General features: G+C 41.7%; 1 protein-coding gene across 1 annotated transcript; it reads right to left on the bottom strand.

Annotated features, from left to right (window-relative positions):
* Window positions 1-308: 308 nt before the first annotated feature.
* Window positions 309-14411, bottom strand: LOC132474095 (von Willebrand factor A domain-containing protein 5A-like). The gene is made up of 19 exons (XM_060074526.1): window positions 14162-14411; window positions 13489-13536; window positions 12880-13082; window positions 12508-12730; window positions 12072-12253; window positions 11402-11516; window positions 11129-11304; window positions 10933-11021; window positions 10699-10843; window positions 10093-10172; window positions 9548-9662; window positions 9263-9421; window positions 9071-9174; window positions 8721-8944; window positions 7030-7146; window positions 3760-3861; window positions 1285-1508; window positions 963-1086; window positions 309-859 (listed from the first exon to the last, which is right to left on the bottom strand). The coding sequence occupies exons 2-19, from the start codon at window positions 13529-13531 to the stop codon at window positions 780-782; spliced, it is 2505 nt and encodes an 834-aa protein (XP_059930509.1). The 5' UTR covers window positions 13532-13536; window positions 14162-14411; the 3' UTR covers window positions 309-779.
* Window positions 14412-16418: the final 2007 nt, after the last annotated feature.

The raw sequence follows: 16418 nt of genomic DNA on the forward strand, positions 1-16418 counted from the left end.
TTTTTCAAGTTTGGTCAAGTTTTGTGGTCAAGTTGTGGTCAAGTTGTGTGGTCATAGTGGTAATGGCAGCCTGTTGAAATGCTGAACTGCAAGGCCAATAGCGCCAACTATGTGTTATTGTGGCCCATCTTTTGATTCCCTTACTAATTTTACGAGTTCTACAAGTCTGCCTTTTTTTTTATAACTTTTGGAGCCAAAAAGTCAGGAAAGTACTAATCCTAATGATTACAATATGGTTCCTATGTTCACTACAATAGAAAAAACACTCATATTCTAAAATGATAGGCTTATTTTTATGCTAACACACACACTTTTATGGTAGAGTTTATTAAATCACCATGACTATTTGTAATGAAAACAAATGAGGACAGAAGCCATTTGTCTCGTATTAAAGCAAAATATAAAAATAACAGTTGATCCCAATTACAGCACATTTTGTTAGCATTTGTTTTAGGCTTCAAATTACAGATAACTTGGGCAAAAAACACAGGTTTGGTAGCCTGCCACACACAGGTAGGCTGCTACATGTATCCGTTGTAAAATGTAAGATAAAATGAATAATGTAATTTAATATTATTATCTTTAAAGCATGCATTGTGGATTGGGTTACATGGCTTATCCTGGAAGAATACATCCAGTGCAGATAATCACAAAGGCACAAATAATCAAAGGCCATTAGGACAAGCAACAGCTCTGGGAAGGACCTGAAAAGTGTACCATCCCCCAGCTGACGGTGAACCACAGAACAGGGACACTGCCCTGCTTACACCCTGAACCACTCACATTCCCATGGAAGACTCCTGCACCTGGCATCCCAGCAGGACATTCCCTGCTTCTACGCACTCTGTCATGCAGGGCACTGAACAGGGAAACAGACAAACCATCAGGTAGAATTACTTCAAGTGTTCCAATGAAATCCATGTGAGAAAAAAAGTAATCTTAATACTAGCATTTCATTTGACCTTTTTCCCCAAGCAGCCATGACACAGCCTTCATTGCCAGAAACTCCCACTCCTCCTGAGCATCCTTCTTGAAGCCATGGAGCCAGATCACAGCCAGAACTGTAGCCCACACTTCTGGGCTCACCTAAAAATAACACAACGATGCATGATGATGAGAGAAGCCAGGAGAGGCGATAGATCTAAAATGATCTCCTAATTTACATGAATTCACTCTTTACTGATTCTTCTTCTTTTATTCTTTCTCTTTTGATGAAAGACAAACTAAAATCTAGTCAATCCAACAGATGTTTTGTGCCCCAAACCATATGAGAAAACAACACACCGACACAGGCGTTGCACCCTCCACATCCTTGAGGGTCCTTCCAAATACGGCAGCCAGAGCGGACTCCAGTAGCCAGGAGCCAGAAGCCCTCTGGAGGGAGATCAGCTGTAGCATGGGGTCCCTTGGAGCCGGGATAGCCAGATCTTGTGGATCCTCATAATCAGCGGAATCCATTTCTACCATTCCAGCAGAATGATAGCCTTGATACGCTATGATATTTGAACCTTAAGTAAAAAGAAAGTACAATTCATACATTTTCTGAATAATACCAATAGTAATGCACTTTGCCTTTTGTGCGTTTTCCTAGTTGCCCAGATGTTTTTTTTGCTCATTTATTATTTTCTGTCGATTTATTTATGTGGATGGTTCTCGACGATTAGATTGTTGATCAAACTTCAAGTGAAATCTGTAGGATTTTGCATCTCTGGCAGTATCAGTAGAGCCAATGGTAATGTAACTGTTGTCTGTAAAGCGATGCATAGCTCAGCTTTTCTTGGTTGGCTGAGCACTAGTCATCAACAACAACAAAATCAATACAAAATGATAAGTGAAACGCAAACCTGCCAAGAATATATTGGAAGAAAATGTACCTGCGTGACCTTTTTTCTTCTTATAATAAAACGGACCTTTAATGGACATCGGTACACCTATAAAAAAAATATAAAAAAATGGAATATACCGCTGATTTTTAATTGAGGAATGGTTATAGATAATAATATCTCTGATGTTTTCCGAAAAGTGCTTCTGTAGTCCCTTCCACCCAAACGCAGTTTAGGTCAGCTGGTTATCACTCATGGATGTATAATAAGAGGTTAGCATTACGATGTTAACCTAGTAGCCAAGCGGATGCAATATGGGCACGGGCCCTAAGATGCTTAGTGATACTTAATATATACTTTAGTCAAAAAGTAAACAGTTTTCCTTTTCCACCCTTAACCAAGTTAAACCATGCCAACTGACAAGCGTTTTCAGTTTGAACGCACAAGTTTTGCCGAGTCGCAGCAGAGATGGACCATCCTGGGAGCACAAACCGCCTCCAAGACGGGCAGCGGTGATGTCGGTGCTGTTTGGAGCGAGAAGTTGTCTCACAAATTGTAGGAATATATGCCTATAAAAATACAATAACTGCGTTCTTGATGAGATGCACAGTAATGAGTACTCAACGGCTTGATTTGTTATTTTTAGTTTGTTCCTTTAACTATACAAGTCTGATTAAAAAGGGGAGTCAGGATAAATAGAAGATAACCGTGGGGATTTTAGCCTGACAATATTTGCTTGTTAAACAAATTGGCTTTCTGAGATAGGACAGATTTCTTTGAAAGAAATCGGTGGGGGACCTTCACCAAGATCCCCCCCCCCGGAGCTGCCGGACTGCCGTCGAAGCTCTGGCGGCCTTCCGGCAGCTCCGCCAGGGCATCTCCGGCAGGGCATCTCCGGCAGAGACATCGGACGCAGTCTTTATGATTCATAATATCATCTGAGGCGTACATAGCTTTTGGCCTTGATATTAGATATAACATTATATAAATACCTAGATATTATATAATATTATTATTATCATTATGTTATATTATATTATATAGATATAGAGCTTCGGGACTCCGCAAACGTCAACAATCACTTCTCCTCAATGCTGTGGTTCCCTCTGACAGCTCATTGGTCAATGGGCAGCAGCTTATTTGTATTAAAGCTACATGCACCTGACACAGCGCATTCTGAAGGGACTGAAACAGAGGGGAACAGCGGTCGGCGAGATTTTTTTTTCCTAAAAGCTATTTCCATTAAACAGCTTTAATAACTTGTTTACTTGTTGGGAAAACACCATAATATGGCTCCTTTAAAACACAATTATTTTCCTTATAACAAGGACATCGTGTGGCACTCTGGAAAATATTTGTGAATCATTGTCCAATGTGTAAACAGGACTATTCTGAAATAAATCAGCCTTCAGTGAGCTATTGAGATTAGGAAGCAAAGAGGGGGAATGATGAATGTCAAACAGAATTCATCATCGGGTATATCATTGAGTGTGTTCTGTATGTCTGATACGTACCAATCAGGTACGTATCGATGTTGCCTCATCGAACCAAGACAAGCGCATTGTCATTTAAAGTACACAATACAAAAATTTCTTTGAGGAATACAAAGCAAGACAAAATTAACTGATACAAACTAAAATTTCTTATATGGATGATTCCACAGAATTACTTAAAATGTGGGGGTTGGAACATAAAATGCAAGTTAAATTCTCCCTAAAAGACTTTCTTCAAGGTGTGCATTGGAGGGCTTTATAGATTACTTTATTTTTTACTGTTTACTACCAATGGCCGAGAACAAATAGGAAGCGAAACAAAGTGAAGTACCCCGTTCACCCAGATTTGAGCTTGCCATCATACTTTAGATATCAATCTAAATGTATCCATGTATACATAATTTTTACGTTTTATGTTATGGCAAGTTGGATTGTTTACTTACGGTCTGCAGAAAGAGTCATGGGCGCACATTGTGCCATTGGCATTGACATTAGCTGCTGTGCAATTTGCTGCTGTGCCCCAATTTGCTGCCGCATCATCATCCCTTGTGAGAGGAAAGAGGAATTGGGTTAGTCTGTTGTGGAAGGAGACAAAGTTATTCAGATGCCATTGTCGAACCACTTCGATGTGACCCAGAGCTGGATGAGCCAAATGCTCTCTACTCCTCTGGTCTCTGGTTATGAAAAACCACCCTCTCTCCCCTCTCTAAAACCTCTAAAATGTTATGTTTTAGATTGAATACCACCTAGTGCATTATCATTTGGTAGCTCTACGATACTGTAAGGCCATAGAACAACATTTTTTATTATTAGATATCACACGTAGTATGTCCCAATTGCATGCATACTATGTGCAAAAGTACTTTGCAAGTAAAAATAAAATAAAATATTTGGAACGCAGCTCGTGTTTAGTTGTCATGGTGCCCAGAGACTATCCGTTCATGGTGGTCTAATTCAATCAAACAAAACAAAAGTTAAGGCATAATTGTTGGTTGTAAAAATAAGTTAAGATTGTTCTTGATTGTTTTTTGCCTGTAGATTGGCGAGATTGGCTTTAAACTGTTCAGTGGAGTCTCAGCTTCCTTTTTGATATTTGTGATTTCTGTTTGTTTAGATCAAATATTGTTATAATAATATTAATTCTGCAAATGTACACATTTATGAAATACATAACTACTTTTGTATCTATCTTGTTCTTATTAACTAAAATTAAATCATAATAATGAAATTATATTTAGTGTAGCTATCATCTGTCATGATAGCCTACAATTTGAGATTCTAATCCTTCTTGGAGTAAATCCGGGTTTACCAGGACTGCTTTCTCATGTGTTAAAATGCCCTTAAAACGTCTTTGCAATTGTGGGGAGGGGCATTACCCAGATACGGGCCATTTTGGGATGAGGAGGTTAAACGCTTTAAAGGGACACTGTGTAGTATTTTAAGTCATTTATTACCTCAAATCAACGTGTTCATTCATAAATAAGTCCTCATTGGTGTAAAATTATCTCTGCCAAAAATCTCACTTATCCTCCTGAGCGAAGAATAATTAATATGTAGTTACATAGGACGGGTAAGCTTCATGGAGGCTTCCATGTTCTTCCGGTCTATGAACGGCCGAGAGGGACAAAAAGCATTACGTGGTCCAGGAAATGCAAACGCGTTTTCTCTCTGAGCCAGCGTGAATGATGAATGATTCACTATCTTGCTCGAGGAGTAATTACTCATGCATCATTAGCTTACACTAATGATTCAATGCAGTTTGAAATTTGTTTGAAATAACGAACCTCATCATCACTCGAATGACTCGATGAGGTAGTATTGGATGTCATGACACAGCTTCTTGGCACATACTGCCCACCGTAGTTTTTGAACAAGCGAGCACTTTTAGTTTGAATGCAATATACAATTGTACCACTAGATGGGAGTAATTTTTACACAGTGTCCCTTTAAAGACGGCCTGCATCTTGCTAGCTTCTAGGATCATACTCCTATTACACATCTATTATAATGCTTGCGTTATCTGTTCCTCTTGTGAATGCAGTACAAGTTTTGCCGAGTCGCAGCAGAGATGGACCATCCTGGGAGCACAAACCGCCTCCAAGTGGGCAGCGGTAATGTCAGCCATACTTGCTGTTTGGAGCGAGAAGTTGTCTCACAAATTGTAGGAATATATGCCTATAAAAATACAATAACTGCGTTCTTGATTATGAGTACTTATGAGTACTCACAGTAATGAGTACTCAACAGCTTGATTTGTTATTTTTAGTTTGTTCCTTTAACTATATAAGTCTATTTAAAGGATCAGGATGAATAGAAGATCACCGAGGGGATTTTAGCCTGACAATATTTGCTTGTTAAACAAATTGAGATAGGACAGATTTCTTTGAAAGAAATCGGTGGGGGACCTTCACCAAGATCCCCCCCCCCGGAGCTGCCGGACTGCCGTCGAAGCTCTGGCGGCCTTCCGGCAGCTCCGCCAGGGCATCTCCGGCAGGGGGAGCTTGGCGGCAGTCCGGCAGCTCCGGCGGGGGGAGCTCGCCGGCAATCCGGCTGCTCAGCTCCGGGAGTACAATCCCTCTCTCCTCCATGTCGTGCAATTTTTCTCAACCATGGCCGAGATAACCCCCACTTCGAGTCTTGTTGTTGTTGTTGTTGTGGAAGTACCAGAGACATCGGACGCAGTCTTTATGATTCATAATATCATCTGAGGCGTACATAGCTTTTGGCCTTGATATTAGATATAACATTATATAAATACCTAGATATTATATAATATTATTATTATCATTATGTTATATTATATTATATAGATATAGAGCTTCGGGACTCCGCAAACGTCAACAATCACTTCTCCTCAATGCTGTGGTTCCCTCTGACAGCTCATTGGTCAATGGGCAGCAGCTTATTTGTATTAAAGCTACATGCACCTGACACAGCGCATTCTGAAGGGACTGAAACAGAGGGGAACAGCGGTCGGCGAGATTTTTTTCCTAAAAGCTATTTCCATTAAACAGCTTTAATAACTTGTTTACTTGTTGGGAAAACACCATAATATGGCTCCTTTAAAACACAATTATTTTCCTTATAACAAGGACATCGTGTGGCACTCTGGAAAATATTTGTGAATCATTGTCCAATGTGTAAACAGGACTATTCTGAAATAAATCAGCCTTCAGTGAGCTATTGAGATTAGGACGCAAAGAGGGGGAATGATGAATGTCAAACAGAATTCATCATCGGGTATATCATTGAGTGTGTTCTGTCTGTCTGATACGTACCAATCAGGTACGTATCGATGTTGCCTCATCGAACCAAGACAAGCGCATTGTCATTTAAAGTACACAATACAACGTTTCTTTGAGGAATACAAAGCAAGACAAAATTAACTGATACAAACTAAAATTTCTTACATGGATGATTCTACAGAATTACTTAAAATGTGGGGGTTGGAACATAAAATGCAAGTTAAATTCTCCCTAAAAGACTTTCTTCAAGGTGTGCATTGGAGGGCTTTATAGATTACTTTATTTTTTACTGTTTACTACCAATGGCCGAGAACAAATAGGAAGCGAAACAAAGTGAAGTACCCTGTTCACCCAGATTTGAGCTTGCATGCCATCATACTTTAGATATCAATCTAAATGTATCCATACCTTCTAAATTAATATTATTTTTTACGTTTTATGTTATGGCAAGTTGGATTGTTTACTTACGGTCTGCAGAAAGAGGCATGGCCATACATCTTGTCATTGCCATTTGCTGCTGTGCCATTTGCTGCTGTGCCATTTGCTGCTGTGCCATTTGCCCCCATATCATGCCCATCTTCATCCCTTGTGAGAGGAAAGAGGAATTGGGTTAGTCTGTTGTGGAAGGAGACAAAGTTATTCAGATGCCATTGTCGATCCACTTCGATGTGACCCAGAGCTGGATGAGCCAAATGCTCTCTACTCCTCTGGCCTCTGGTTATGAAAAACCACCCTCTCTCCCCTCTCTAAAACCTCTAAAATGTCATGTTTTAGATTGAATACCACCTAGTGCATTATCATTTGGTAGCTCTACGATACTGTAAGGCCATAGAACAACATTTTTTATTATTAGATATCACACGTAGTATGTCCCAATTGCATGCATACTATGTGCAAAAGTACTTTGCAAGTAAAAATAAAATAAAATATTTGGAACGCAGCTCATGTTTAGTTGTCATGGTGCCCAGAGACTATCCGTTCATGGTGGTCTAATTCAATCAAACAAAACAAAAGTTAAGGCATAATTGTTGGTTGTAAAAATAAGTTAAGATTGTTCTTGATTGTTTTTTGCCTGTAGATTGGCGAGATTGGCTTTAAACTGTTCAGTGGAGTCTCAGCTTCCTTTTTGATATTTGTGATTTCTGTTTGTTTAGATCAAATATTGTAATAATGATGTTAATTCTGTAAATGTACACATTTATGAAATGCATAACTACTTTTGTATCTATCTTGTTCTTATGAACTAAAATTAAATCATAATAATTAAATTATATTTAGTGTAGCTATCATCTGTCATGATAGCCTAAAACTTGAGATTCTAATCCTTCTTGGAGTATATCCGGGTTTACCAGGACTGCTTTCTCATGTGTTAAAATGCCCTTAAAACGTCTTTGCAATTGTGGGGAGGGGCATTACCCAGATACGGGCCTTTTTGGGATGAGGAGGTTAAACGCTTTAAAGGGACACTGTGTAATATTTTAAGTCATTTATTACCTCAAATCAACGTGTTCATTCATAAATGAGTCCTCATTGGTGTAAAATTATCTCTGCCAAAAATCTCACTTATCCTCTTGAGCGAAGAATAATTAATATGTAGTTACATAGGACGGGTAAGCTTCATGGAAGCTTCCATGTTCTTCCGGTCTATGAACGGCCGAGAGGGACAAAAAGCACTACGTGGTACAGGAAATGCAAACGCGTTTTCTCTCTGAGCCAGCGTGAATGATGAATGATTCACTATCTTGCTCGAGGAGTAATTATTCATACATCATTAGCTTAAACTAATGTTTCAATGCAGTTTGAAATTTGTTTGAAATAACGAACCTCATCATCACTCGAATGACTCGATGAGGTAGTATTGGATGTCATGACACAGCTTCTTGGCACATACTGCCCACCGTAGTTTTTGAACAATCGAGCACTTTTAGTTTGAATGCAATATACAATTGTACCACTAGATGGGAGTAATTTTTACACAGTGTCCCTTTAAAGACGGCCTGCATCTTGCTAGCTTCTAGGATCATACTCCTATTACACATCTATTATAATGCTTGCGTTATCTGTTCCTCTTGTGAATGCAGTACAGAGGTTAGAGTGCCACCATAGTGAAAGAAAGACAGAGCGAGCGGGGAGACAGGCAGATGTATGGATAGACGTACTCGGTGCCGGCACATTTCTGCGCAGAAGAGGCCCTTGTAAAGCCTCCCCGTTGCCCTTGTTCACGGCGATGAAGGCAGTAAGGGAGCTGCTCACTCCTGATTGGACACTGACTTCGACCACCTTTTCCTTTGCCTTGACTTGGTCGCTAAGGTCACCGGGTTCGTTTGCCTCCACTTCCAGAGAGCGAATCAGGGTCCGAGCCCCCAGTCGGTGGGCAGTCAACCTGTAAAGAGCGAGAGAGAGAGAGAGAGAGAGAAGCCATGTTTGCCCCACGTATTGCTATGGTGATGATATAGTTAGAGACACTCCTTGGTCATTCTTTTGAGCCAATGAGGGACCGTTGGCTTACCCTGTGTCCTCTGTCGGCTTGAGGCGGAAATTCAGCTGATTCTGAGTAGGATGTTCTGCCAGGCTATATTTCACTGTCACACAGCCCTCTGCATCCCCAGGGCCCTGCGGGAGCACAACATATTTAATATATAGATATATTAACAAAACATATTAGTATGTAGGTGAATCTATTCTTTGATACACATTATACCTCTCCAGTGAGCTGGGCATAGATCAATGACCTCTGACCCTGGAAGAGGTTTGTGATGGGCGGAGTAAGTGTAGTGACTGACACACCGGCAGGTACGTCCCATGTGACAGAGATGTCCACCACAGCCGGTTGCAGAGCAAAGCGCAGTGACTGCATCACCTTGTGGGCGGTGAGAAGGAGGAGATTGTAGTATCACAGTTAAGCCCAGCAGCTTCATACAGAGAAAAAAGTATTCATTTTGACTCCCTTCCGTTGTCTCTATCTGCACCCGGGTCCTTGTCTTACTTTGGACTGCATTCTGTCAGCACCGGTGATGAACTGGGCGTGGCCCCGTCCTTCTTTGGCCAACCCGCTGATGAGGGCCGTACTGGCTCCCCCGCCAATACCAAAAGAGAAACACCTGAGGGACAGTATATCAAGAGACGTTTTAAAGGGAACTGAAGCTTTGCTACTAATACCTATTTAATCTATCAGCTAAGCCCAATGCAGGACAGGCAAGAGTAAATTAACTTAATTTGATCAAGCATTTTATTTAAGTTTGCTTACACTATATGATATGTTTTTTTCATGAGTCCTTGATAATAAAGAATAACTGGATGATAAGGGATGACGGCGGTCAGGCGGACTATGGATGTATAGAGAGCGGTCACGCACGGATGTGTACACATACTCAAACCAAGACTAAAACCACAAACATAATTATTTCAAGCATTGTGTAAATAATTGAGGTTTAACAATGTTTTCATTACACAGATTATACTGACCAACACAGACACACACACACACACACAAAATCAACTAATGTGACCCTTGTGCACTGCACGCCCAACCTGTGAGAACCAGAATTCCTCTTCACCACATCTATCACTGCCTTGGTGTTAGACACCTCGCCGTCAGTAAAGACAAACAGCTACGGAGAAAAGACAACATGAGATTAGTCCTGCCCAACATAGTTCTACAGAAGGGCATGAATGGCTCATCCATCAAGCATAACTCTACTGTAATACATTTAGCTAGAGGAGCAGCAGGTTTAAACCTAATACATTCAGCTAGAGGTGCAGCTGGTTTAAACCTAATACAATCAGCTAGAGGTGCAGCAGGTTTAAACCAGGGAGAGTGAGAACCTAGAATGGCCATGGGTCAGAGTTCACATATAACCGCTGCTAAATGTACTGGCGGCCCACTGTGCCTTGAATTAGTTTTAAATCAATAACCAACACCAGCTGGATTTGTGTCCGCACACAGCTGGTGATGGTAATATGCAAAATAATAAACCACATTATTCAGAATTTATATTATTGACAACTAGTTAAAAACATAAACACACGGTGTATACACTAAGTAAGTAAGTAAGTAAGTAAGTAAGTAAGTAAGTAAGTAACTAAGTAAGTAAGTAAGTAAGTAAGTGTGTGTGTGTGTGTGTGTGTCAATCATACTTGTCTTGGCTGACTGGGGATGCAGGGTTGCTGGAAGATATGCTTAAGTGGTTCAAGAATTTCTGTTCCTCCCATGTCGGCCCGCAGGTCCTCAATCACCTTCAGAGCTTCATCCATTGTCTGCTGGCTGTATACTACACTCTGCCTGCACACATAGACACAGACACACACACATAAGCAAAATGATCAAAACAATTGATGTAAATGACTGACTTGATGGCAAACATGACTTACGGGAAGATGTGGGTATAACTGGAACCAAAGCTGTAGATGTTGAAATAGCAGCCAATCGGAAGGCTCTTCAACAGGAGAAGCAGTGTTTCCTAAAGTTTGGTAACAGCATACCAATGAGTAGGTGCTGAAAAGCCATCATCTAACAAAATATGTCAAAAGGGAATTCAATCCTGAATAGAGAACAGCTGCTACATGCCTTGGCACTATCAATGCGAATCTGACTTCTATCTGCATTACTCATGGTCGAACTCATGCTTCCAGAACGATCGATCACAAACAGGAACTCCCCAGACTTGGTCATTAATGACATCACCGCCGGCGGGAACTCGGGGTACAGGCTGACCATGACCACCGGGTCGCCCATCAGAGAACCTGCGGGGCAGGACACCAGAACTCATGTCAGATCCTGCTTCGGGACAACTGTTGAATGGCAGTATTTGATGACATTGAAAGAGGTTTTATTGCACACCAGGCTTAGCAGACGCACAGCCCGCCTCCACCACAGCCGTAGGCAGGTGGGAGTCTTTGTAATACAACAGCAGCTCTACATCCCGGTCAAACTTATGCCCCGCGGCCAGCTTTACCTGACAACAGCAGAGAGTACACAGTTACAACAGTTCTTCTAAATCAGGGGTTCTCAAAGTTTTGACAGCTGAGGGCCAATTTAGGAACCCAAATTTTGACTGAGGGCCACCAAAGGGAAAAAATTAGGCAGAAAATGCCGTCAGCATCCCAGTGGTGAAAAAAACATTGCACGGTTGACCTCTGGGAGTGAGGTCAAGTGAGGTCTAAATCACGAAGGTTCATCCTTTTAAAGAAATGAACAGTCCGATTAAAACTAACACATGTAACAGTATTTAATTGAAAGCTAGAGAGAGTCGAATTTTCTCTTTATATTTATTTATTTTTGTTTAAATTGATTGATATAATAACAAAAGATAAAAATAAAATAAAAATGAAAATCATTTTCTATTTTTTTACTTGCATCTTCATGTCATTGCGGGCCACCAGGAATTTTTCTGCGGGCCGCCATTGGCCCGCGGGCCGCATTTTGAGAACCAATGTTCTAAATGCTCCACACACTGTGGACTACAGGTGTGTGGAGGAGATACTGAGATACTAGGCACAAAGACACATACTGCGGCCTGGGTCTGCTGTTGGTTGAGGTACTGCACCGGGTCCAGGGAGCAGTTGGATTCTACTTTAGTGATGGGCCGTGGAGAACAGACACTGGCACAGAGAGACAGACTGTAGGGCACCAGACTGGCTGGTACAGAGGTGCCAGGGCCGAAGCTGATGGTCCCAGCACCGCCATCACTGCCTGTTGAACAATCATATGATATGTTGAATAACCATATTGAAAAATCATATGAGACGTTGAATTACCATGTTGAATGACCATATGGGATGTTGAAAGGCCATGTTGACTAATAATGTTGAACAATCACGTATGTTGAGAAAACATCTTGAATAATCATAAATGCTGAATAATCATGAGATGCTGAGTAATCATGTTGATTACTCATATGCTGCTTGGAATAATCAGGTTGAATCATGGCTATGGCTCCTCCTCACCCAAAGGCTGATAGCGTGGGTTTAGCACGGCAGGCAGGCAGAATCTCAGGCCGTCGTCAGCCTGGACTGCGAGCTCAGTGACGTACTCCAGCCTGATGGAGGCGCTCTCCCCCGGAGGCAGACTGCCCACGCTCAGGGAGAACACGTCCGGGCTCCTCTCGCTCTCCTCCAATAGGAAGGCCTGCTGGCCCCTGGTGAGCGCGTCGTCATACTCCTCGCGAGCCTGCCGGGATGGGGATGGGGAAGGGTGGTTGGACACGTGTTAGTATTACACAGTCGAGGACGAAATAAGTCTTCAGATGAATGCTGACACAGAGAAACAAACGTGTCCTTTGGAAACCGTGAAACCTGTCTAGCGAGTTCCTCCCTAACCTTCTGCTTCTCCCGCACTTCGGCCACCACCTCCGACTGGCCGATCTTGGCGCTGAAATGGCAGACGGCGGCATCGCCGGGCAACGGGAAGACGAAGACGGCCTCGATGGGGCTCTGCTCTTTGTTCTCATACAGCAGGGTGGCGGCGACCGTCGCCACGTGATCCCGCACCGTGACCTCCACGTCGACGCTCTTCAGAGGAACTGTTCAACACAGAGCCTAGAAAGTCTCACAGCCCGTACCGTACAAAACATTAATCTAGAAGAGCCACCCACTGACCCTTTTTCTTGTTGATAATGTTGTTCTATTTTTTGGGATTTAACCATCAAAAAATACCGCCTGACACATTATATTTTGGTGGATGGATGGAGCATCAGCACATTCACTTCTGCTCACGTGTGATACGTTCACATGGGCCAATGAGCTAAATTCCCCTTGATGAGCAGGGGAATGGGGGTTTCCCCCCAAATAAATAGGACAGAAGAATCAGACTAAACCACTTCCCGTATGAATATGTTGCCTTTGCCTTTAATTTCACTGCAGGTTTGCAGGCACATTTACTGAGAACACATGAAGACAATCCAACAATTGTGTTCAGTCGAACTTTACCTGGTTCCTTGGTGGCAGTAAGCAGACCACAGCAGTTCACCATGATGCCTGTGGAAATCACCTGAAGTTAATATTGTATTCGAGGGGTGCATACGAGTATGTGTCAGTTATAATGGAGAAGTAATAAAGTAATGAAAGGAACCAGTGATCCTAGCCTGATAAACTATAAAAGCCTGCTGTACTTTGATTAAGGAACCCCTAGTTGATTATTGATTGATTATTCACTGACACACACACACACACACACACACACACACTTTTATTTATTTTTTCAATTATTTGTTTAATGTTATTTGAATGATTAGGTTAATTATCGTCAATATGTCATGACAGGCAGAGGAAGGTTTGAATAATATTTAAAATACCAGCCAACACGCACAAAATTGAACTTGAACACGCACACAAACGCCCACGCTGGGCTGTGACGTAACTGGACTGGAATAGTTTCGCTTGTCATCATGTTGTGACATACGCGAATAAAAGTAGCTAACAGCAGATGAAGAATAATAAAAATATAGTCATTATATAGAAAAGTTGTAAACCAAGGAAGGTAGGCCACAGCTTCCCAAGTTCACTGTCCAAGATATTGCAATGAAATGACAACTACAGAATATGTCGCTTTGCATTTTTGTTACTTTTAAAGTCAATTTATTGAGGCAAATAGTCTTCTTACCTTTTCGTAGATATTTATGTTGTGTGCAGTCTCAAGTCTAGGAAACATAGATAGCATATAAAAGCTAGGAACGCACTGGGTCCTTCTTCCTGCTTGCGCAGTGCTAATACCAGGGCACGCCCATTGAGTTTGCAGTTGGGAGGTTTTACCTCCCAGGGGGTGGTAAACCTCTGGTTCTGGTCCAGACCAGGCCGGAGCCTTTAACTAATAATCCCAATAGTCTGACCAGAACTATTTAGAGAGAGGTTGTCGACAACAGAAGTTCAAAATAATCGGTCGTCACGTGGTGGTTCATTGAGACAGATAGTTCTCGGAAGTGCTTGGCGGGCCACTGGATCTAATTAATCTGCTTCTAATCAGATCCAATAGCCCGCCAAGCACTTCCGAGAATTATCTGAAGCCTGAACCAACCTGTGACGATACATTATTTTGAACTTCCGTTGTCATTCAATAAATGCATTGTAAATAAATGCATTTATTGACTCTTTAGTTACCAGAAACCCCAGGTCTGTCTCTATATTACTATTAAGAGACAGAACTGCGGTCAATAAATGTGTTGATTTACAATAGGCTATGTAGCCTATATATCATACCGAAATCGATCCAGTAACGTTTATGTTTTTTATATATTGCGTGTTGCTCTTGCTCAAAAACAGTTTGCAGACTGACAGCATCATGACAGTGTTTACTTTGAGAGAGTTTTTGGAAATCAAATGCAAATAAATGAATGAAATGCGTATGTGGTTAAAATTCTTCAGCGCCTTGTTTGACAAGTTGAAAGATGCACTAATAGTATGTGGCAAGGTGGTGGGCGAAAGGAAAATAAACTAAAAGATCTAACTAAGAAATAAGAAAAAGGAACCGACAACGCCACCCTGGGAATTTCACCTCAAGGAATTTATGTAAAGTGCAAAGCACACAGGTAAGTCCACTCGTTTAGAAGGCATGAGACGTAGTTCAAATGTTATAGAAAAATACAATTTATTCAATAACTTTTCCTTTTCAATGCAAAATCTTCACCATGCAACCAAACGAAAACAAACAATACACACAAAATAGTTGATAAACGCAAAACTAGATAAGTAATCAAAACAAAAGAAAACAAATCATTCAAATAATTAGAACACACATCAACACTCATGCACACACGGATGGGGGGAAACCCCGGTTAAAAGGCACACTGGATGAGCACCCTTGGTAGAACTACTCGGGGGGGGGGGGGGGGGGGGGGGGGGGGTGCGCCGCAGCGACAGGCGGCAGTAGGCACGAGGTGCCAGCCGGAGCAAAGCACGTGAAGTAAACAACGCGGCGGAAGCAACAGTGAGGCGGAGTAGCGTGGAAAGGCAATATCAGCCAGCAATGCAGAGTAGCGTGGGAAGGCAAGATCAGCCTGGCAACAGAAATGCTACAGTTGTTTGCTATGCTAACACATACCTGTTTACGACCAAACACTGGCATACACACACACACACACTCGCGTTCACACAGGAGGAGGGAGTGAGAGAGGACTCCGGCCGTCATCAGCGTTTACCTGAGAACACACTAGCGTTAGCCATCAGACAGCATCAACTACATTGCCACGAAAGAATACTTAAAATAACTTGCTTACAAGAACTTACACCATAGCTCGCACGAAAACCCTGAAGCAGCAACAAATAGTCGCCCTATCGGACCAGACTACCTTTTGGCCCGGAAGTGACGCGCAAGTGACAGGAGCGCAAAAAGAAAGAGGCAGGTGGAGGATGGCTGCTTTTATACCGCCCACATCATGACGGCCACTAGTGGTACTTAACCGTGACTAACATGGATAGCACCTCTATCCTGCTACAAGTATTTAAAAAGTATAAGTAGGCCTAACTCCTGATTAGTTATCATTTCATGATACGAAGGCAAGACAAGGCAACATTATTTATATGGCACTTTTCATACACAAGGCAGATTCAGTGTCTGCCTCCGAAGCAAAGTTAGGCTATATCGTGAAAAGTAATACTTCATGGAATAATTTCCTTGTCTGCGAGAATGTTAAAAAAGATTGAGTCATCATTCATAGTGATTGAATAAAAAACAATTCTGTAAAATAGTAATAATCGATCAAATGTCTAAAAATGATTACAATTCTAAAAGTGGATTATATTAGCCCATATTGTTTAGTTTATTAATGAGTTATTGCTAATATGTGATCGGGTGATGGATTAGAATTGATCTGAGATCGATCGCTTTTGTCTCCGCCCAGGTACTCCTCGGTAAATGGCGGTGT

Source organism: Gadus macrocephalus, chromosome 16 (assembly GCF_031168955.1).
Source record: "Gadus macrocephalus chromosome 16, ASM3116895v1".
In the NCBI taxonomy this organism is placed as follows: domain Eukaryota; kingdom Metazoa; phylum Chordata; class Actinopteri; order Gadiformes; family Gadidae; genus Gadus; species Gadus macrocephalus.